General features: G+C 38.0%; 1 protein-coding gene across 13 annotated transcripts in view; it reads right to left on the minus strand.

Annotated features, from left to right (window-relative positions):
* The window catches only part of MACROD2 (mono-ADP ribosylhydrolase 2), a 1,003,459-nt gene that overhangs the window by 594,726 nt on the left and 383,576 nt on the right, over positions 1-25,157 (minus strand). For all 13 annotated transcript variants that reach the window (XM_068940428.1, XM_068940419.1, XM_068940427.1 and 10 more), the window contains one exon: positions 22,135-22,251. In XM_068940428.1, the coding sequence (XP_068796529.1) occupies positions 22,135-22,251 (117 nt within the window). The remainder of the gene's footprint in view (positions 1-22,134; positions 22,252-25,157) is intronic.

Consider the following 25,157-nt stretch of genomic DNA (forward strand, 5'->3'; position numbering starts at 1 on the left):
TATTTTTAAAAAGTTAAAATGCATTTAAAGAAAACTACAGAACTGGAAGACTGCAAGGATTTTTCTGTAAAAATATGAAAAATATCCAACTGCTTGAGAACATATATTTTAAAAAGTCTTATTAGGCAGTGAAAAGAATATGTCCTTCTCCCTTCAGCAGGCCTGTTTCTGTGCCTAAAACTAAACACACACCTAATAATTAAGCAGAGGAGGTTCCAGTTACTTTGTTTGTGTTTCTTTAGTGCTTCTTTCATTTCATTCTAGCTGCATCAAAAATGTGAAAACCAGAGGTTTGCACGGCTGGGAGTGACTGCCATAGGTTTCCAAAACATTTCAGCCCACCCTGGAAAATGTAAGCTTCCTGCCAGACGTTGTCAGTAAAACTTGTATCTTCCAATAAAGGCTCTGAGAACAGAACTTACATGACACCTTGATATTTCACATTTTGTTTGACATCTACCATTCGTGAGAAATGGCATTTTATAACCGTTTTCCATCCTGTCTGTCCCCATCGCTACCACCACCACCAAATATAATTGCTTTTACTATAAATATCTGACTGTGCAAGGGAAAGTAATAGAAAGGTTTAGAAAGCTCTTTTTGGTTGCCTAATACATTTGTTATATAACTGAAAATCTTTTTCTAGTGTTACGTAGTTTCTTTTCTAAAAAAGATAAAAGAGTAAAATATCTTTCATGAGTGCATTGCACAGCCTGTACGGAAAAACAAAAAGGTAAAGAAAAAAAAAGGAAATGAGAAAAAAAGAAAAAACCCCTTGTACTTAAAGCACACCCCAGAAGTCAGCTTCTCATCAGGAAACTCACAACATACCTACAAGTTTTATCTTAGAGATTTGATATTAATCTCCTTTTTCTCAGTTTATTCGACCATATCCTAAGTTTGGTAGGTACAGTACACTAACTAAACAGAAGGAAAAAGAATCAGGTTTGTCCAGGTAAATCTTATTCCTGCCTGACTCAAACGCTCATTAAAGGCAGAAATAACTGATATGACATACTGGATCAGCTGCTCCGGAAAATCACCTGTGACAAACCTGCGGTTTACTGAGCAGACGTTAACACTGCTCCAGAGCAGCCAATAACAAGCGAGTGCCCAGCCCTGACCAACAGAAAAGCAAAGCAATCATCTAAGAAGTGACATACATAGAAGTCAATCTTTCATTAAAAAAACTTGAGCAAGTCAAACACATTCTCATTTTAAAAGATAAACATTCCAACATAGTTAAAATTTAAGTATACTTCAGATTATACCTGTTATTTAGAACACCAGAGAACTTCCAAGTTAAAATTGCAGGAAGGTCTTGCTTTAAAGTAATTCTGGACACATTAAAATGGGAAAGAAGGACCTAAATATTTTTTCATGCTTTTCTTATCACTTAAGCAATTCTGCAAACTGAGAGAGCAACATACGTAAGAACTTTTGTGAAGACACAACCATAAATACCACAACCAGAAAACCCTTTTCTGAAACTGTTCCTCCAATGGTTTTCATTCACTGAGGAAAGACGACAAGGGTCTCCCAGTGGCTGTTCACAAACACCTAATACTTGCTCCTTTCTGCTTTTGGAAGTTTTCATATATGTAAAACATATTTTGCTAAACTCAGCGAGGAAAAGGATCTCAGCTGCAAGGTCTGCGTTATCCCCAATATCTTGAGAAATTATAACGTCCTGAAGCAGCAGCAGGACTGATGTGTATCTGGCGATTTCTCACGTGATTACGCAAAAACATAAGGAGGAGGAAACGTGATTTCAACATGGGCTTCAAAGCTCAGGAATAGATCCTGGCAACCAGAGCCCATGGGAAAAACACCCGTGGAAGCGGCAGCAGCGTACAACCTTCTTGCCCTGGAGAGGCAGAGACGGCATGGTGCCTCGTGCCCCCCCCTTGCCCTCGTTCCCCGAGGGGCAGCCTGGGTCCTTTTCCTTAAGGACGGCTGGAGCGTCCCCAAGCTCCAAGATGTTGCTCTCTCCAGCACCTGGTATCTGCTCCCTGCCCCAAGCAACATCCTCTCCCTAAACTCTGATGTTCTGGGATCTTCCAGCCCAGTGGATTCACAGGAGGGACTTGCCTGAACGTGACGGTAACTTGCCGCTGAGGCACACGGCATAGCTCGTACCTTGCAGAGCTGCCATTTCTTAATGTTGTAAAGAAATTAATTAAGGTTGACTTCCATCATGGAGTCAACAGTCTGCCAACAGTTACCACATAATCTTACGTTAGAAATTATAAATGTTCACTACACTGAAGATATGCCTTAGGGCATTAACTGTGAATGGTATTCTCAGGCGGGCTGTGTATGAGGGCATGTACCTTGGAGTAGGAAAGGCCGTGACAGTTATGGATTGCATAATAGTTTCCATAAACAGAATCTTCCGTTTAAAGCCTTTCATTTTGTTAAATTAAAGTTTTCCATGTTTGGACTCAGACAGAGGTAGAATCACTCTAAATACTTTGGGAGTGAAGGAACCGTTCCCACCTCAAATCTATCACCAAAGACAGAAACAGCAGCCTGACTTCATTGTGCTCATTCTCTTTCCAGATTTACTTAAACATGTGGTACTTTTTCCATTTGCATTCTTAACTTTCGGTTCCTCATTTCAGAAAATATTAACGGAGGCAAGATTTACTCAGATAGGTACACCTAGCAATACAGAGGGAAGCCCTGTCAGATACATTGCTTTAAATCAGTTAGGACATGTAAGGATGGAAGGCTGGTGAAGTGAACCCAGTAAAATATGGACCAGCTGGGAAAGGCCAGATGAAAGTGCATGCCCTGCTTTCTGTACTCTGGAGCCAAGAAAGGCATTGAAAAGCTGTAGCAGGACTTAAGCTATGCAGCACAGAGACTTGTTACGGTGAATAGCAGAGTAGCATTGGCAACATTCAATGCTAAAGGTGTAAAGAGCATGCTAAACAGTAAAATTTGTTTAGCTGAATTGAGGAAAATGGATGAAAAATCACTGTACAGAACCAATACTTGCCCTATATATCATTTAAGCTATTAATATAACCTCAAATCAGCCCTAGGTGGTGCGTAAACCCTATGATGGCATTTTAAAGAGGGTGTTTTCACATTCAACAATTTCTGCAAGTTCTGTGAGGTATGAGTATCTACTGGATTATGTTTATTATGTTCAAAAGGAGGCTTTCTCCAGCAGTATGTAAGGCCTGCAACATAAGGTAGATGGGCCCCAAGGTATTCAGTCAGACGTATAGGCTAAGGTTTGCCCAATACAAGCTGACATTACCTACCAAGGGTGAAACATAATCTGTATTTTCTTCTATACATTAAGAAAACAAAACAAAACCCAAGCATACACATTAGACAAACTGCTATCAAGAGAAAAATCCATCTTCTGCAGGTGACAGGTTCCTCTAACAATAGCATTTAAAACAACAACATACAAAAAAATAAAGCAGCTCTCAGTCTTTTCGTGTCAAAAAGTACCATTGCCTTCCTTCAAATACCTGAAGACAAAGTTAATGAATACACAAGACACAATAGCAGGAAATATTAACACACAACAGCATAAGCTAAGAGTGCAAAGCGTGTTAATTAGTGTATTATAATGACTTCTGACAGTTTCACATAATACCTTTTCATCATCATACTGTTTCAATTACACATTTTCCACTTCCCGCATTAAAACTAGCTTCACTATTTCTCACCTGCTGCTTCAGTATTACGTTAAAGCACTTAGGCCTTTCAAGAAAATAATTTTATTTTCCAGCAGTTAATCACTGATTCCCTCAGTAAATACGATGGAAAAAATTCCTCTGCTCTGTGAAAGAATGAAAGGATAAAACAAGTGAAATGTTTTAATGTGATGTGCTGTGCTATCTCAAATACAACAGGATCCTCCATGCTTCACAAGACCCTTGGTTAGAGGACAGTAGCGCAGCTCAGAGTTAGAACACGGTAGCACCGAAAGCTGGACCAACGTTGTCTGAATGCTGAAAGAATGATGAAACAGCCCCCCCCCTTTTTTATTTTCTTTTCTCTTTAAATCATTAGCCCAGCTATTGAATATGAGAGAAAAAAAAGAAGCATTAAGACAAATGACTGGAAGTTTGATCTACTAATGATCGAAAGTAAAAGATGAAGTTAGCGCTCTTGCCCTGCTAATGACCTGCTGGGAAAATAGGTACCTTCCAAATCTTTTCTCTTCACCTTGCACCTTGAAGAATCACAAATGAGGAATTCAAAATGAATGCATAAATGGGCCTAAACCCTTTTCAAAATTCAACATACTGGATTCTTTCATTATTCCCACTGAAAAATGGCATCATGAAGATCGACAGGCTTCCCCTCTCCTCGAAAGACTAAAGCAACACACGGTTTGCCAGACACAAGCCATGCATACCGCAGGGCGAAATGCGAACACATGAAAGGAACGCAACTCCAGAACAGATTGCTATAGCTGCTCGGGGAACCGGGCCTTGACAACCGACCCGAGCCACGCTGACCCGCTCTCCTCCTACACAGCCCCCTGAGCTCCTGCCGGGGAGTGGTGTCTGCAGGAGGGCTGCGATTGCCTCCGGGAAATGATCTTTCCCATCCCAAACTGCACGGGACACACCCTATCTCAAGTCATGCTATGGGTGGAAGATTTTTTCCATATGCTCAGAGATCGCTCTGTTCCAACAAGTTAAGAGCATTCTTCCTCCATCCAGGCCGCAAAGGTGCCAAGAACCTGTAAAGCAAGCTGAGAGTTTATGGAGCTCTCCAGGAGGTACCCAGAGGCTTACGGGATCTGGTCTTCAGAAAATCACCACAGGCAGAGAAGCGCTACACAGGGCGAACAGTCTTCATCATTTAATGATAGTTTACTGCAGTAAGCTTCAATAGACCCACATTTTCAACCACTTCTCCACTCATTTTATGAAACAATCATTTAATAAAAACAGCTCTGTGACACAGAGCCACAAAACAGAAACTGCTCCGTGAACTTATACAGCAACTCATTACCCAGTTATTCCTCTTCCTTTCACATCTCACTGCGTTTTAACGCTGCAAAAGTCATGAGGCTAAGAGGCAGCTTTCTGGCTTCAGTTATGAATTTGGTCTAAGTCCTAAATCCCTCCTGCTTTCCTTCCTCTCCCCCAAACTCTAAGTTATTAACACAGCTTATATGGCTGTGGGGAGACTCCCACGACATGAAACTGTCTACATGGAGATGTGACAGCAACATCTTGCCATCAAGCAACCCAGTACATCAAATAGCAGCAACTTTTTTTTTTTAAAGACACTTTGCTGTTTGCAACAACCACTGATTGCTGGCCTGAATTTTCAAACTTGGGCATCTTTTAAGACTTTTTTGGCTGCAAGGTGCCTTTTTTTTTCTTTTTTTTTTCTTTCTTTTTTTTTTTTAAAGAGGTATCTGAAAAATTCTTTAGTGGCTAGATTTTCGCATGTGCCTTGCACCTACACACTCATTTTGCAATCTCTCTGAAAAAGCATCAGCAAGAGCTTAAAATCAGCACTCGAGTTCTTAGAATTAGTACTTAGTAACAGGTTTCGGCAAGACAATTTTAGGTCATTGAAGTTTATTATTTTCATCCCTAAAATTGACTGATGCAACTGTAGTCATCTACCTCAGAGCAGAAGATTTGAGATTCAAATGTAGGCACACTTCAAGTGTATTTAACACACAAAAAGTGACAGGAGTAGGAATATGACTCTTTTGTAACTTCAGGAAAAAGAAACAAAAGAATAGAAGCAGTAAACAAATTACAAGACCTGTCAACCTTGTTAGATATTGTGTGGAGAGCAGTAGGGCTGAATGGAGACTTCCTCCTTCCATGCCTATCACAAACAAATGAAAATATATGCAGAGTTTGAATAAGGTATTTAGGAAGTGACTGACAACTCTTGAAAAGGCAAGTTTGCCTTGCCTGCTGAGAAAATAGCATATCTCAGTACTACTACTTTCTTTCAAATTCCTCGGGACAACAATTCACATGGTGAAATTTTAATTGGACTGTTTGCTCTGCATTGACAAGCTGAGTTAGTAACCTCCTGTATTTTACTGCAGGAAATAGTCTTAAAAATGACAGCTTAAAATGTAAAGAATAAATATGTTCATAATTATGCATCCCGTAACAAACCATCCTCTCCCAACAACTACAGCAAAAATAACTGAATACAAAATAAGCTTTGTGTTTGTTCTGTCCAAAAAGCAGGACATTTCATTCCAAAATGTTATTCTTTCCATTATTTGGAATTTACACATATCAACCACGTTTGGGTAAGCCCAGAAAAAATGAGAAAAAGCAAACTTAGGAAAAGTATTTGAATGGCAGAAATTCCTACCCTCTGTAAAGATCTGTGCTCATTTATGTATTTGAAGAATTCCTTCTCTAAAGGTTTCCTTTATTTGAGGAACGTGATCCTATACGAACATACATAATTGTAGCCCTATTCACAATATCAAAACGGATTTACTCAAACAGCATACTTAACTCTACAGTAACCATCTTAACATGAAGGGCAGAAGCTCCACGTAGAAAACCAACCCCTGCTTGCATCACTAAGGACTGTCACAACCACAGCCTAAATAACTGTTTTTAGATGTCACAAAAAACCTGCAAACAATGTTAAGCTCCTAACAAAAGGAGCTTCCAACCAAAAATTTTCCACCATCACTTTGTTCAGGCGAGCTGCAACACCTCTTGTAGAATGACATCTTTAACGGACTGGAATTTCTCAGTCTTAGAGGTCTCAAACAACATGCACCATTCCTCTTAAGCAAAGCGCTGTTTTTATTTTTTAAAATTGTACCTTTCCTTTCTCTCCCTAGGTAGATAAAGGGTACCCTACTACTTCTCGCTATTGTCATGTAATCTGAAAAGTACAGGAATGTAAAATTAAAGCTCTAACAAAACTGACATAAGCTTCAAAAATCATTCCGCATCATTTGACGTTTCCTGCTCTACTAAGTTTTATTGTTCTCCAGGTTAGTTAATCTTCTGATACGTAAAGGTCATTGTTCCATGTATTTGGAAGGCTTATACTTACAAGCAGGAATGTAGGAATGGTTGTGTAAGTAACTCTGAACTCAATCCCATTAGGGTAGAAAAAAGAATAGATGCCAAAACTTCTCTCTTACAAAGATAAAATGGAAATGCTCTACCGAAAGTGAAAACAGCTCCTCAGAGAATTGTTAGGAACTGGGCAAAAGAGCAATGCAAACGTTTCCTCAGTCAAGTAGAAACTTGAAGAAAGAAAACTGGGAGTGCTTATGAGAAGAACAGCATTGCCAGAGTGGTATAGTAATAGAGAAAGCCTCTGCCTAGTTCACTGACCTTGCATGTTGATGTAATCTCAATAAAAGAAAAGGAAATAGATAAAAATCTTTACATATAATGTATATCCCATTTATTCCTTAAGGGATTTACTAAATTCCACAAGTCTTCAGAAACATAAGGATAAGCTAACTACTCATAAAGGGCAACAAAGTGCTGTCAGTTTTCAAGTCAACTTCACCAAGTTTAGCAAGGACTTCAGGGTAAACAGAGTTTAATAACATCTCTCACTGCTCCTAAAAAAGAGCCACCTAAATAGGATCCATAATTTAACCTTTTCCCTTTGGAAAATTGTTCTTAAGAAAGGGCTTTATAATGAAGAAGGAAAACTGATTAGCTCTTCTCCTTCTCAGCTTGTTTAAGACTGAATTCTCCATACATCACAATTATGTTCTGAATGCAGATCACAATAAATCAAGTATGATTGGTTATTCAGAATAGAGCAGGACGTATCAATGACCTGCCTCAATTCAGTCTCCATTTTTTTCATTTTTAGTATAATTTAACAAAATATGAAAGTGTTAACAGCACTCAGTTGGAAGACGAAAATAGAACAATAAATATATCATGGTCTCTTCAATCCAAACATTTTCTTTAAAATAAATTCCACTTCCAAGCATCATTTACAATCTCATTTGCACAGAGTTGTCAATCCTGATTAGCCTGAATGAACTCCCTGAACATGAAGGTGAAGTCTCCGAGACAGCGATACAGCAGGAGATTAGAACACCTGCAGACATCCACTATAACACAAGAGACTTTCTTTTTACTTGGAATTACTCTCAAATGAAACCTTCAAACATAAATGTACAAAAGAAAGGACATCACAATCCTTGGTTACAGAGAAACCTTGTATTTTAAAAGGCATGCCGTTTCCGACTGTAAGCTGACAAACAAAAGAAGCCTCTCTAGCTTGCAAAAACAATGTTCACTTTAAAAAGGGAAAAAGCATGATTTTTACCGAAGTCTCAAATCACTTTTAATATGAGGATGAGTCGTGAATAACGTTACAGTATGCAAGGTAAGGAAATAATTGTTCAGAACACCAGTGGAACACAGAATTTTCCATGAAGACCCAAAACTCAACTATCTGAAAGCAATGGCTTCAATTAAAAAAAAAAAAAAAAAGAAAGAAACTTAATTTCATAGTTATTATATATTATATGGCTGATCACAGATGATTTACGTTCATATGAACGTAAGTAACAAACGCCTTAACAAAGGAGGATTTTCACACCCAGCAAATCATTGCATGCCATCTATTCCTGTTGATTATGGCATTTATTTGGTCAAGTATTCACAAGTTAAAACTCTGTATGTTTAATCATAGAGTCTGGCCTGTTATATAACATTATGTCTTAAGACTGTATTTGATTGGAAGACAAGCTTAGACTAGTCCTTGCAACTTTGAGAAATTGCAGTCAACCATTTCTCAACATCTGATAGGAAGGAAACATAAGGAATGTATTTTAAAATGCATATGGTTTGATCAATGATATACAAGCAGTGATTTACTGTTAGGATTATTAAAAAAAAGAAGTGGTATTCCCTGTACATATAGAAAATATTACTGCATATATCACACCTCACATAGTAAAAAAAGTGCCAATCATCTTTTTGATGAATATATTAAAACGAGGTCCATAACTAAACAGATGAAAAAATTGAAATAACCTTAGTTATTCAGCTTGCATTGTGAATAAACCACCACCTTAATTAACATTTTAGTTTAGATGAGAAACCAATCCTTCCAGAACAATTACAAATTCTTTTAGCCTAACTATACAGATACCTGAAAGAGGGGGTTTTTTTGTTTGCTTCTGGGATGACAGCATTTTCCACTTCTGTATAGCCCGAGCTTAGGAGCGAAACCTAAAGCTTAATTCAAACATGTTTGACTTTAATGAAATTCAAGATTCAGACCCAACTTTATCCTAAAAGGAAGTGTTCCTTTCAGTAGGTGCCATAAAGAAATAGGAGAAGACACTAAAAGCAAGAAAGGGCTCACAAGGAACAGAAGCAAGCTGAGCAACGAATGGAAAAGGAAAGAGCTGAGCAAGTGCTTTCCTAGCCGCGCCCCTCGCCCTAACTAAGCTGACAGAGGATGCTCTGTCTGCCTCTGGAAAGATATTGCAACAACAACGTTGAGAGATCACCACTAAAAATGACCGGCCAAGAAAGCGATGGAAGGGCAAAGATGGGGAGACCTAAAATTAAGACTGCTTGAGGGAAGTACAAAGCAAGAGGGGGTGGAGGGCGAGACATTGTACTTGCCAGGGAGAACATTTGGATAAGAGACACTGTAGTTAAATCTGTTAATTGTACTCCTGCCATTTTATCAATTTGGAGGCTAAAGGTGCAAGATATAATGGACGCTGGGCTTGGAGCCAAATCACAGCTCCTGCTGTTGGACATACAACTGCTGTAAGCAAATAGGGCCTTTTTTTTTTTTAAACAACGGTAGGTAATGCATTGTATTCCAAACATTAACAGTACATCCCTGTTAGAAATTCTGCAATAAAATATATAATAATCTAAATGCACATTAGCACTAGTTTGTGTTAAGAAGCATAGCCTGGAGCTAATAGTTAAGTTCAAGGCCCAATATCAAAGAAACAGATTAAATTCTTATGCCACAGGCTGGGAGATATGTCTGGCAGGTTGGATAATGTGGAAAAGCGATGAAAGTGTGGGAAGAGAACAAACATATGCATTACATATGTGGCTAAAAATGCCATTACCAAAAGGTGAAAACCTTAGACACATTCTTTTGAGAGCAGGGTTCAATGAAATTGGACCTGCCCAAAACTTTCCTCGTTTTAAAGCCACCGAATTCACTTCATAAAAGACTGGACAGATTAAGAAACAATGCATTCATTTTACAGTGATATATTTAAAACACAGGCTGCTCAAAAAACACACAACAGTGACTTTACACACCTGCATCTAATACAAATCACCATTTATTTAAGAAAATAAGGACTCCTACGAGGAGCGATACTGGTAATGGGTTACACAGCTTTTTGCTTATACACTTCTGCCTCAGATGCGGCCCTGGGTCGCAGTGACAGAAAGTTTATACCAGCTGGTGCCTGTTCAATAGAGCAGATGAACTGGTAACTTCAGTCTGCTCCCAGGGGTTAAGCTACCCCTATACAAAAGTCCCCTCCACGAGTGGAACTCATTCAAAGGATATTTTTAAGCACAGAAGGCTCCAAGGAACTGAAAAAAAAAAAAAAAATTCCTCTCTCATTTAAAAATAGTCAACCCGCATCAGATTTGGAAGCTTTCAATTTCCCATTGCTATCATGCCAACAGACTTGTGTGTTAGGCAGAGGGGTTATGTTTGTCTGTCTGTGGGTATTTTTACACAGGTACCTAAGTTCTACACCCCAGAGGCAGGAGTGCAATTCTGATCCGCCCGGAAGAAGGAAACCAATGGAAGATGAAGGAGTTGTGCAGCTGAAAATTTCTTCACATACCACAAAACCACCAAACAGCACCACTACCTGTTAAAAAAAAAAAAGGCCCAAGTACCCTGAGCGCCTTTGGCCTACCCTCGCTTGTACAAAATTTCTTTTTAGGACGTATGTGATCTCTACCTTACAGGGGATTTACTGCTGTACTGATGTCTTAGTCCCTATCAAAATGTTACTAAAACAGACAACCAACCTTATTCTCTCATTCTCTCATCCTCTACGTATGGTCACACGAGAGTCTCTGACACATGCAGTAACAGCTCTTTTTAATAAAAATTATCCTGTGGAAAAACTAAATAAAGCATTCTCTAAAGTCAACAACAATAAGACAGGAGAAGTTTAAGATAAAAGGAACCTTACTGTGATTTTAGAGATCTTGAGCTCTTACAACTTGCATTAATTTGACAAAGTGTCTGGGAAACCTATGCTTGTAGAATATTTAAGTTAAAAGAAAAAGGAGAAAAAAAAAACAGATATCCCAGTTGTGTAGTTCCATAAGGAAAGCAGACTCACGGATCTCTATCTGCAACAGGACTTCTATGTACCTGTCAGGATCACACACCTCCACGCTTCGACATGATACCCTCTGCACGTTCTCTTGACACTTTTGAAATTTTCCACCCTAACAGGGAACATACACAAGTTTTCTTTACTTCCGCCCTAATCGTTTCTGTGCTAACTCTGGCATTTCAGTTGATCACACATGATTTAGATTTTATGTGACTTACCAGTCTGGGGTGTCCCTTATCAAAATCAGCACACAGAAGACGGGCCAAAGCGGCAGCAGCTAACCCAGATCACGAGTATGAACTAGCGAGTGATCCAGGCAAGAACAACATAGGAAACGTTTTAGCCATAACTGCAATAAAATTTTAAATCAAGGTTTCTTTTGTTTTTTCATCTAGAGGAAATACCAGACTTACCTAAAACTAATTTTTATGTTGAATGCAGTCTCAATTTATATTGAGCACTCACTAAGCAAGCTAGATAATACCCTTTAACAATAAATAAATCACAGAAAGCGGAGAGTGTTTATGCTCTTCAAAAATCAGGTAGTAAGAGGGTATTGTGGCAGGGGCTGGGAGACAGTTTTAAGTTGCGGCCATTCTTTCAAAGCCAAAACTCATTTTCTGAGGTTGTCTTTCATTGCCAGATATAAGATTCTGATATAAGATCCTCAGTGCCCTTGTTTATGTTCGCTCCCTAAACTGAAAGAAATCCACCAGTATTCACGTCTCTCTAGACAATTTTGCGTTAACTTCACTTCCAGGTTCCCGTGAATAAGGCTGTATTACAACAAATTAATTTGAAATGAACAGTCTTCCCTGGAAACGTTTCTGCTCCATTTTGCGAAAAAGTTGTTTTAAACAAGATTACACCTCTGACAGGATTACACCTGACACAAATGCAATCTTTTACCTGAATGAATTGCGATTTTCAAAACTGCAGGCTCTCGGATCATACTATATTACATTATTTTGCTATCCTTGGCACGTCTCCACGTCTCATGGGGGCTTTCCCTCTCTGCTTCATGTAACATCTGCGGAGTTCCACCAGTTCCACTGGAGAATTAAAGATGAATAATGTGGTTGTTAAAGCTTCAATGAGAAACTGTTTCCTCCTTTCTGCTCATGGCTAGTATAAACACTTGACAGTCCTGACGACCTGCTGTTTATAGCTCTTGCAGGCTATGAGATATTAAACAATATTCTTACTGTAATCTTATTTTCTTAAAACCAACCCACGTGTTTTAATTCTAACATGAACGTTGTATAACATTGTACAGAGAGCATAGGAAGGAAGTGGCAAAAAGAAAAATGTGATCAGGACAGACACAAATATAATTAGATATCAAAGGGGTTATTTTTAGGGTTGCAATGCATTTCTCGTTTATGTATTTATTTATTTTTACCCCTGGTTTGCACTGGAAAGCTACCAAATATTTTTATCGAAAACTAAAGAGGAAGCATGCCTACGAGAACTGTGCAATGATGCATCATACATCCTCTTTTTTGCCTTGCTGAAACTTATAAATGATAGGACATTCCTCCTTCAGCCTCACTGCTGCATCAGTAGAAGATATAACAGAACTCAGACCACTGTGTCTGAGGTTGAAGTTAATTCAGTATAACTCACTTGCCAAGGAGCCAGAAGAGATTTGTAGCATGACAAGTGACTAGGAGGAGTATGTAAGAACATGTAATTCAAAGTTGGTGACAGTTGTTTAATTAACACTTTCTTCTGGCTTCTTACTGCATATATTATATTTTAAAAATTATACTCACCTACAAACCAGCATGTGTGCAGAAACAGCTATGAAGAAGTTTACACTGAAAATAATGTATCTTGCATTAATCTACATTTCTCCGAGACCTCGTCATAGCAATCCTTTGGAGTACTGGTGGGTCATTTTCTTTTGTTAATAATCAAAGACATACAAAAAGCTGCAAAAACCAGATCAGAGTGACTGCCGGTCCCTGTAGATAACTTATTTCAAATTTATTTTGTACTCCCACAATACAACTTCAGCCCTAATTCACTCAGCTAAGAAAACCCTGGTTCTGCAACCACTAAGTAGTACAAAATTTCTCCTGAGTATTATAAAATGGCCAAAAAGCTGTGACATCCAGAACCTAATTATTTGTATCAGCTAGTTAACCTAAAAGATGCTGTAAACTGCTCATCCCTGCAGAAGAGAGTAAGTGGGAAAACATTTGCAGCTCACATAAAGATGTAAATATTCTTCAATATTGACTATGCACGTACCCAGAAAAGACAGACAGACAGATAGATAGCTGGCTGACTATAGATATATACAGCAGGATAAGCATATCCCTCCCCTCTTGCTTTTCTTATTTTTGTAACAGTAGTATATTATTGATATTTTAAGAAACCCCATAAATATCATCAAAAACGGACAAATACCAAAAACAGAAGCAAGGTCCGGAATCAAAGAAAAAAAATGGAGAAGCAAAATGTAACGCATCTTCTCCAACTTCTATCAAACAGTCCAAACAAAAGCAGCAACAAATTCTGTGTGTGAAGATGATGTTAAGAAAGCGGTAATGATATCAGAAAGCTAAAAACCAGGAAGCTAATGTTGCATAAGTTCACGGTGCTCCGCAACAGCAACACACATCTATGTGATCTACGTCCTCATACTCAAAGGAAGAACATCCTGGATGACGGTATCTTCTCATCAGTAGTGAAACAGCACCTAGAGCATACAAAATAATACTAATTTCTGACTACCTGGTTGATTAGTATTTAGACTTTCTTTAGCAATTAGGGTATTTTTTTTTTCACCCCAACAGTCTCACACCTAACATCATCTTCCTCAAGAGTTAGCTGTTGTTCAAATTTTTGACTTGGGTTTTAACAATACTTTTGGTCAATGAAGCTTATTCAGGCCTGTGCACTTAGTTTATGTAAAACAGCCTCGGGATTCCTCTGGTGGGTGAAGCAAGGATCTTTTCTTTTTAAACCATTTTATGCAATCCTACTATCCTATCCACTTCAGACGGAGATATAAAGGAATTAGAAGAATGTCAGGTGAAGAACTCCTCTTGAAAGAGAAACCAACTTTTCATCTGTGAGAGTCTTTCAAAACGTCTTTAGAAAAAATAAAATAAAAATAAATTAGCAGTTTTACAAAAGCAACATTTGTAGGCGAGTGGAGGATAATTCAAAAAAGCCTACAAAGTGAACATAACTATGCCCTTATTTATTACCTATGATCTGATTATTTCCATTTGCAAATAATTTGTCCTATTTTTGGTTAACTAATATGCAGGTTCAGCACAAAAAGGAATCCTATACTTTTGCTTGAAAGGAGAAAATTAGGCTGCACTGCTTTTAAAACATTCCAGCTACAATAATACAATTATTAATAATCTGAGGAGATGATATGAAGTTAATGACCTCCAAGAGGCTACAATTTTAAACCCCTTTTCTACCCTAGGGAGATGGAGGATCAGCAGTTAAGTGTTCCAGTTCAAGCCCCAAGCCTGTGCCAACATATTTTATAAGCTAAATCCAGGTTTGGGAGACAGGCTGCATATTTTTCAAAGACTAAACCAGCATAAATCACGCAGTGCCAACACACTATGAGGTTAATGTTGTGTTTTACTACAGTAAGCAATTTCTATCACCATTTAACATGAGACAAGCAAAATTCAGGCAGACAAAATCTCATGCATCAAAGATTAATTTTTCAAATACTGAGTGCTGGCTCTTGGCTACTGAGGGAACGTATTAGAGGGGGAGCTGCAACAACCACTGCAGCTAAAGGAGCATAAACATCACTATTGTAACCCTCCCCCTTGTCAGCTGTTACTATCAGAAACTTTATTTTTCTGCTAAACACTTGACTTTTTATTCTCATTAGTATTTGAATAGAAACAGGTAACTCCAAAAGAGATATGGAGAGTCATGGAGAACATAAGATACACTAACCCTTAGAGGTGCAACGCACCACTCCAGGGCCCAAATATCTGGGAGAATGAACATAAGCCATCAGCATGGAAAGACAGGTTCCAGTGAAAATTATTTTTGATTTAATTAAGAGACATTTTAAATAGCACCTTACACAGCAATAAACGCCAGGAGAGTGTTCACACCTTGGTACTTTCAACATCCCATTTAAGCTCCGGCCAATTGAGCCTGGGCTCTCCGGGCCATCCTCGGAGTCTCCGGAGAGGCGAGGACAGCACTTTGGGTGCTGACTCCCGGGAGCCCCTGCTTGGTCCCCGACACGTGGTCTGTGCCGTACAAACGCGTGAGTGTGCCTTGCCTTCGGCCATCATGCTACCTCACAAACTCAGTTCCAGAACTGCTCGCAGTAAAACTGACAGTTAGACCTTTGCGGAAATTGTACGTGTTCAAAATTACAGAAAAAATGTCAGGGAAGGACATTCAGGACCGCAGGTTTCTAGTGTCTACCATTACATCCTATTATCACGCACATTACGAAGCGGCACTGGACTCCATTACTGAGAAAATGATTCCATCCTCTAATGAATATTGTCTGTGCCCACCGCTTTCCCGGAGCTCCCAGTTTGACAAGTGGCCTGTGACAAATGGTGTCTAGAAAAAGAGGATTGAGATTTAACAGTAAGGATCAACAGCAACACATTTCCTTCAGTCGCAATGCATGCATTTGCTAATTGACCAGTTAGATCTGAAACAAGGGCTTCCAGCAATATGCACCATAAGTTAACCACAACGGGGATACCGCATGACACTGTATATAGCAAGAACATACACTGGTCTATTCACAAGTTAAATCTTGAAGAATCTATCCATTAAAAAATTTGTATGAACTAGGCTCATATCCAAGGAGAAAGACCGTATATTCTTGCTGATTCATATCCACACTTTTCAACTAGTAGCCACAGTCTTTGGTCCTTTTCCACCTAAACTGGTGATAGACTCTGAGGGCTTGGAAAAGGAGGAGATGTTTGAACTTGTTTAGTCGAAAATGATAAATACATCCCCCACGAGTCCTTATTCCTCCTTTTGTGTGTGGGAAGGGGGAGGAAGGGAGAGACATGCCATAAAGCTTTACAATATATCATTAAACCCTCTTTAAAATCAAAAGAGGTCTTCACACTAAAGAAGTAATCATTAATATTTCCCTTCCACAACATTTGCAGCATATGCAACGTATCCTATTGTCAATGGTGAATATAGCAGGTCATTAAGACCACTGGAGCCAATTAGACCAAATTATAACACAATAAAGACATCATTGCACTTATTTGCAAAAGGACTATAAAATATAGAAATTGAGCTTATAAAAAAAGCTTTGAAAAGTAGACATAACTCAAAAGAAAAACATACAAATATATAATATATGGTTTTGTTAACCACAGACAAAATCCTTTTCCATAGAAATCTAAAAAAAAAAAAAAAATAGCACTCAAGAAAAAGAGGTATTGGACCTTTGATTAACATTAACTTGCTTTGTTTCCTTTTAAATTTTGTTTTAAATATTTAAGTAACAATAAAGATTTGATAAATGCAAAAAGGGAGAGTAAACAGCTGCTGCAGCTCAGTGTTATTTCAGGGAAATTCCCTTCTAGAGCTTCTTCTAGTTAAATCATGTTTTCAACAGTAACACACAGGTTGGGAATCATGCTGACAGTGCAGTGATGTTACTCAGCTATGATAAAGAGTATAAAGGCACCCTTCCTGGAAGTCAAATCATAACTTTTATGAGCATTCAATAATATTAATAACTGTATCACCCTATGTTTAGCAGCAGTCTTTCTCATCTGAAATTTCATCAAACTTCAGTCTAGTTACTCATCTGGTGGCCTACCTGTTTTCCCTTGAATATGAAAAAAGGGATGGCGGGGAAAGATGAAGGTCCTTGACCGACAGGGAGCTAGCAGCCAAGTTAGCCTTCTCTAAGCAATCCTCTCTCTTGGTGCTATATGACTCACCTTGAATGCCCTCCTGTTCAATTCACAGGATTACTTTTTGATTCACAGACTTAAACCACTTTCCCAAAATAGAAGTAGGTAACAAAATAACAGTCAGGCAAAGATGACGGTTCCTCTGTTCACTCAGAAGCATGCTGAAGAAAGTATCTTTCTGACTGTTGCGCATCAGAAATTTAGACTTATTTGAATCAAATTTTACATACTATGAAATCAAGGTTTGAAAAGCAAGTATAATAAATTAACCTTAAACAAAGTTCTTTGTGGAATCCTGGGAATTTGTATAATATGTTTAAATGTTATGCTCAAAAAAACCCATCTTCCAATTGATCAGGCATGCAGTACTGGAGTACAGTTTTAAAGTTGTGTTTCTCCACAATTAACCTTCTAATTACAATTCTGTAAGCGATCTCAAAACAAACATGCAGACATTTAAATGACTACCTTTACAGCCTTACTTTAAAATCATGCCCTCCAAATGATCATTTTTTAAACACTGAAAAATCAAGTCTATATGATGGTAGTAGCACACTTTTTAATCTTTGCTTTTTAATCTGATTAAACAAATCTAAAGCCCGATTTCTCCTACTGTGTTTAATACTAGCACTCCTACTAACTGCTTATTTCACAGCAGGAATTGTCTTTGAGAGCACAGTCGCGTTATTACTCCAGATTGATCTACACAGTAGCTTTGGACCAAAAGATTACGCTATATATGGCATTTCCTAAAGGACATTGCTTAAAGTACTAAAAATATCAAGCAAAGAGAAAAATTTATTCTAAATATTATTGTTTTATGTTGCTAATAAAGCTATGTATTAAAAACTGCCTAACATTTCCAGCCAGGTACTTCTACTTTCAGATTTTATTTACCAATAGTTGGCTCTGTCTCATATTAGAGGCCATAAGATTTTATTTTCCTCGGTTTGGGGGGTTTATTATCAAACATTTTTCAAAGAAAGAAAAGAAATAGTTACTACAAATATTAACAGTAGGAAAAAGTTACTTTGGGGGCCCTTTTCTGCCAGGGTGAGCGTACCAATTACCTGCTTTGGAAGTTGTCGCCATATCTTCAATTGCTTTTAAGTCCATTAAATACCTTGTAGAATTGGACTGTTGTTTTTTTTTTTTTTTCCTAATGCGTTCTGATAGCCTCTTTTTTATTGTAGACCTCTACAAGCAGATTACAAGCCATGAGGCTGTTATGGACCCTCAGTTCCAGTTATAAACACAATTCACATTCAGACCATTTTCTGCCAGTAGAGCCAACGGAGACTATTAATCAAATGAGAAAGCAAACAAGCATTTGAACAGCTTTAAACAGGTCCTGTTCATCTGTTATTTAAAGCATGACGGTATCAGAGCACTGCTCACTGTCTGAAGACCAGTCGTACAGTATTTAGAATGAACTTTTCTTTAAAAGGGAATGACAACGTGAAGTACAGAAGCTAAATAGTTGACGATCGGTCTGGATGAGCACTGAAGAAAAATATCTCAATGCAAAAAGCACCCTCTCTTCAACTCTCCAAAGCAGTATGAAAACTCAAGTGCCTGTATAGGTGTTTGCTAAAAAACAACAAAAAATGATACTAATCAAATTATGTATTCAGCAAATAACTCAGCTGGCATTCGGGGGGGGGGGGGGGCTTTGTGTAGGCTTTTGCAGCACAAAAGACAGATGGTGACTACACTGACTTCTGTAAAAGCGTACTGAATGTTACATAATCTGGTAATTAGAAAACTCCATTTGATTTCACCTCTATTTTCATATAGACTCTTCTGTGGCTTTCAAAAATATATCTCAAAAAAATTTATAAAGCAACATCTCTAGGCCACAGGCACGTTTACCTTAGTCTGTTAGGCTAGGAAGACGAGAAAAAAAAAAATCAACTATTTTATATATTCTCTCACTGATGCATGTCATTTCCTGTTACCTGCGTTTTTCACACACTGACCTCTGACTGTGGTACAACTCCCAGCCCAAGAACAAAACACAGAAGGCTAGCCTTGACCGTAATTCTTGGCTTTTTTTTTTTTCAGTCAGACATTATTTTTCAGGTTTTCATTTATGAAGAATTTACGTATCAGGCATTCTTATTTAAGATAAGTAAACACAGCAAAGTATACAATAAATTTGGAATAGATAATAAAGCAGATTGCCAAAGGATTTTGTTTACCAATGACCAGTTTCCTAACAAAGCATACTTTCCTTCAAATATCAAACTTATTCCAGCTCCCATCAAGTTGTCTATTAAAAAAAGTCATATGCTGCATGACTTATGAATATTAATCTTCTTTAACGTGGAGTTTTCAGTCCAAGCCCAAGTTCTGCATCATATAGCACATATGCTGACTGCCATGTCCTGAAGCAGCTTTGCTGATCTCAGCAAACTGTTTCCAAGTAAAGCTTTTCAGCATCAAGACCAGAGACTGAAATCTCAGGGATGGATGATTGAAACATTCATTCTTTTAAATAATAAAAAAAAAGTACGCTAGAAAACACATTTCTCATTTAATATTACTCACCCAACTACAATCACAAGAAGAGTCGAGACAACAAAACAATCATTACGCTACCCCAGCTCCTAATGGTTCAGTGCAGCTGGTCCAATACATACAAATAGTTAAGTGAAAAAACAAACTGGTAGTACAGAAGCCGGCAGTTATTGTATACTTATAACCTCAAAACAAGTTGCTGACACAAAGTTGCATCCTAACTCACAGTTGCATGGTAAAGTTCGGACCTCCTGGTACATTCTTGTCCTCATCGCAAAAATTGGATGCCAAATTGTTTCTACAGTTAAATCTGTCATACTATTATGACAAACTGACACAGAGTGACAAAAAGATATCAAGTGGCTCCAAATCCTTTTGAAACATGACAACAGAGTCTTGATTGTTTGATCACTCTCAAATGAACGGTCTACGATTTATAATGATTTATGAGCCTACAACTAAGAGCTTCAAATGGGAAAAATAAAAGAAAAAAACAGCTTGTCAACACAAGTGTGTTTCATAAAACACTTAAAATAATGCAAAACAAAAACATAAATTAAAAAAATCTAAGAAAATAGGAGTATCTAATTCCTTGGCTTCCAAATTGCACATTACCTTCTTTTTTCCCTATTTCTCACTTAATGTATCCTGTCCGCACCTCAGGTTGATGTAAGACCAAATACAAACAGATATATCTCTGACTGAATTTCAATTTCTAAGAATATGCATTAAGAAAGATACTGTCTTTTCTCTACATGTGGATACAGGTTTTATTACAAACTGCAAGTGATGAGGGGGTTTTGTATTGCTTTGCTTATTATTCCTGCATAGAGAACAAAATAAAAAACAAAAACACTCTACTATAGGTTGTAAACGGGATCCTGCTCTGCAAAACCTAACTGAAGGGAGACTCATTAAACCGCTATAAAATTTAAAGGGAGGCCATGCCTCAGACATGACCCTTTCCCTTTAAAACACGGTTCAGCGGCCGTTGCTTTGGCTCTTCATAATTCATCTCTCTCTTTAAAATTCAAGGGAGAAATTATGCATCCATGGATCAGCACCTTTTTTTATACCTCCATTTTTTTTTTTTTTAAAGGGGAAGAATTAAACACCACAATTCAGGACAAGTGAATAATTCTCAGTAAATTACAGTATGTTATCTATTTAGCAATCCTACCTGTTTTACAGGAATCTTGTCAAGATTTTGACCGTATACAAACACCACATAACTACCTCCACGGACCTTGCTCAACTTTTCCCCAAAGTCAAATTAACCTTTCACAATTAATCAGCAACATATGGTAAATCTAAGTATAAAGCATAACGAAGTTTCCCCATATATAGCAATTATCACTGCCAAGGAAATAATTGGTAGTTCTCATCATCATCAAAGAAGGAATCAGAATTTTATTTTTTACCTAAGGCACTAAAAGGCCACAGGAACGTAAAACGATTCTTGTTACTGCGCTATGTATTTGATTTTACACAGATACAGTCTGGAGCAACCTAAGACCTGAACATATTTGACTGAACCACATTCCTAGTACAGACCGCATATGAAAAAAGAGCTTGAATTCCACTGATAAGCTCTTTGTAATGCTTTCATGATATTTGTATCATCACGTCTTAATATACCATTCTGTAAGATCCAAACTTGAGGAGGTTTCCTACTTTTTATGTTTATATAATAGACTGTCTGGCCAGCATGCTGTCAGTAGGTTACTTTTTTTTCCAAGACTAGCTCCACCTCTGTGCAACAAGGTCAAATAGCCTTCTTCCTTTTTTCAAAAGGATGGGAATTTTGGCAATTCCGCTTGCAGAGTGCAAAAACATTCCAGCTCGGACGGAACGGCTTGCCGCTGAAAGCTCAAGTGTGACAGATGCCTTCACAGTAATTGCCAATCAGCCTCTACATAGCAGCTGAAAACACAATACATCACTTTGATCTCCTTAGCTCTCAAAGTATTCACAATCAACAATCTGCATGAAGAACATGAAATATGCAACACTGCCGAAAACTGTCTCCATGGAACTTAAATATGATAATGTATATTTTGTTCATACTTCATAAAGCATTTCAAATCCTTTATGATGTATATGAAAGGATACGTTTTAGCTTGCAAAAAAATAAACATGAAAGATGCTTTATATTTGAAAGACATTTCATTGGATAACATAGGTGAAATAGTGCAGAAAAGCCTGAATTGCTTTGAGAAGAGGACATTACATTACAGAACATGCTTAATTCAGTCTTGCTGCTAATTTTGTAAAACAAATACCTTGCTGAATTAGACTACAGGGAAATAAAACATGCATACCAGCTCCATGTGTTTAAAAAAAAAAAAACACACACACACAGAAAATGATGAGAAAGATTCCACTTACATTTTGCAGGTAAGTCGTATCCGCAAGTAATTTTTGCTTGTCCAGTCTCACAGCCACTCAGGTTGCGACATTCAGCAACTAAGCAGGGCCCGGCAGCTCTGTGTATACAGCCATCCACTACAAAATAAACCCAGAAAGTTGATTTATTAAAAAATCAATCTTCATGTTGCATTCACACAAATGTCTGGCCACAAAGCATTTACTGCTCATTTTTGTATGCGCAGTGTAGACCTACCGATTTATACACAGACAGTCAAGTATAGACAAACGTTTTTCCTGCTACAATTAGAGTCCGTGTGTTGGACGACGACAACAAAGTGAAAAGTTAGTCAACAGCAGCTAATTGGAAAGAAACACCTAGAAAAGGTGAAGCAGAACTAAAATACCAATACTAGAAAGGGGTCCTATCCAAGACTCTAGGAAATTCTCATTATAAATTATGAAAACAGAACTGGATTCCTAACTAAATGCCAAGTTCTCCTTTACTACATACCTCTGATTCTTCTAGCATTATGCAGACTACTTAAGATAACTATCCTATTAAACATTATTTCTAGATGTTTTTAATAAGGCATTATGGAATTGACATTTACAAAAATACCTCGTTTTGAGCTTTTTAAAAAACTTGCGCATTTATTTTGCATTATTCATGCAATACTCTGGAGTTAATTAAATAATAATTACTAAGGTTGCAATTGCAGCTAAGTAAGCAAGAAAATTAGTAAAGTGCATAGTTCTTATTGCCCTCGGGAGCCAGGAAAAGAATAGCAGCAAGCTGCAAAAAAAAAAAAAAAGAAAAAAGAAAAAAGAAAAAACAAAACAATAACAACAACAAAACCAAAAACACCCACTGGCTCAGCATTTCTGCCATCTCAACATACAATCAAAGAAATCACTTACTGTAATTATGGCAAGAAGTTTAAGAAAACAACAAAAAAAATAGGCAAATATTGTGTGCATCAACGCAGTATCTACAAGGCTATAAGGGCAACGATGAAGTTCCTCTAACCATGTACATCACGGTATCTATTCAAAAAATTACTGAAGTACAAAGGCTAAAGGCATACTTTTGTAGACAAGAAAGCAAGACTCCGTATTTGTGTTATTCGACTCTATTTCCGATTTAACCGCCTGGAAGTTCTGACAGTTTCCAACAGCTTCTTTAACGCAGTTACATCAGAAAAGGTTGGAAAAGCAAGGGCAGAGAGGATTTCGAGAGAGGGGTGTCACCTACTCGCAGCCCGGCCGGGCGGCTCTCCGGGCGCCGGCACGGGAAGGCACGGGCCGCGCGAGGCTGGGCGGCCAGCCCGCGCAACGCCTCCGCTGCCCAGTCGGCTTGGCGGCTGCAATGTTTTGGAAAAGCAGCCGTCGTCGCGCACCGCGAGGACCCTTAAGCTGCGCGTCACATAGGAATTGCCTTTTGGCCTTCAGGAGAGAGCTGGTGCTGCGAGGCGTTGACTATTGCCCCGCAGCGAGGTGTCCCCAAGCCGAGGGGCAGGTATCTTATTTATCTGGATGAAGTCTTCTTCAAGTGAGCGTGGAAAACGTTATTACTTTTCTCCGAGGTATCCTATGCCGTTGTTAATTGTTAAAAGTTCAGGTGGCATCATAAAATTGCATAAATGATTTCCCTGTAATAATACTCCATACTCATCCTGCACCTAGTGCCATTAATTTTCAAAACATCATTTTGAAACACTTTATATTAGTCAGAAAGATAATTACAGAATCATGTCTTGTTACACTCAGTGACATTTTCCAAAACTTTCTCATTTAAAAGAATGTGTCAAAGCCACCAGCCTTAAGCAAGTTCTGTACTATTAACGCAAGAAGCAAAGTCTTCTTGCACTGCCTTTGCTGAACTTTTGTTTTAAATGTACTCAAAAACTCTGCCCAACATACTCCAAGACGTTAATGCAAGAAAAAAATATTCTGTAACCTCAAGGGGAAAAAAAGAACGTTTGAAAGCTGTCCTGTGCTCATAATATCCTGTTTAATTATTTTAAGTTAATTATAAAATGCTTTTCCAAACCAAGCAGGATAAGTAACCCAATATGCATTGAAACCTCAAGCATATGTTTATAAGCACCACAGTTTTTAACCAACATTCATATTTCCTGAGACATTAACATAAAAATAGCATCAAGATTGAGGACTAGCACTTTATGCACAACCCTCAACCAAGGGCAATGCTTCAGTGTATGTGGGGGGAGGAATATAAGAATATAATCTAGAGGGAATATAATCTGGATAAATCAACCTCTTTCTCCCAAATTGCATTAATTTTGGCATACTCGTAACGCATAGGAAACCAAGATCCAGATGGTCTCCCGCTGGCTTCCTGCAGTAAGTTCACCCTCCTCCGTCCCTCACAGGTCTGCATCCAATCTCTATGACCAAAGCATTTAGCAACCTCCAGTCAGATGAAAAGGTAATTTGAAAAAAATCAAATTCTTAACCGAGGAAAATGAATTTTATCATAACCAGTTTTGGCATATGACAAGAAAAATGGAAGGCACCCACCAAAACAAGCAAGTAAAAGCAGATGCTTCTCCTATATAGGCAGCATAACAGGAAATGATTGAATACTCTGGACAGGCAGAGATGGACACTCGGACATTAGCTTTTGATATATTCCACTTGCTGATTACGCAGAAGAATAATCTCCCCCCTAAATTCACGTAATTTTCTAAATAACTTTTTTCTACCATACTTAATGAAATATTTGATCAGGCGACCTCTGATGTAACTACACATTTTCCATTTAATAAGATGAGAATTCAATAAATTATGTGAGAAATATACTATATTTTGAATAATACATGGAATATATAAATTCCATAATTCTCGTAGCAAAAACTCCAGGCAGTGAAACCTCTTGCCAAGTATGAGCACTCTGCATAACACCAAGAAAAAAACTGGCAAAGATAGAGTGGATTAGCAAATCTAAATATGATAGTTCCGCCTCTGCTAAAACATGCCTTAGCTGTATTTATTCAAAAAAACATGGAAAAGGGATGCAT

Source organism: Struthio camelus, chromosome 3, assembly GCF_040807025.1.
Source record: "Struthio camelus isolate bStrCam1 chromosome 3, bStrCam1.hap1, whole genome shotgun sequence".
Lineage (NCBI taxonomy): Eukaryota > Metazoa > Chordata > Aves > Struthioniformes > Struthionidae > Struthio > Struthio camelus.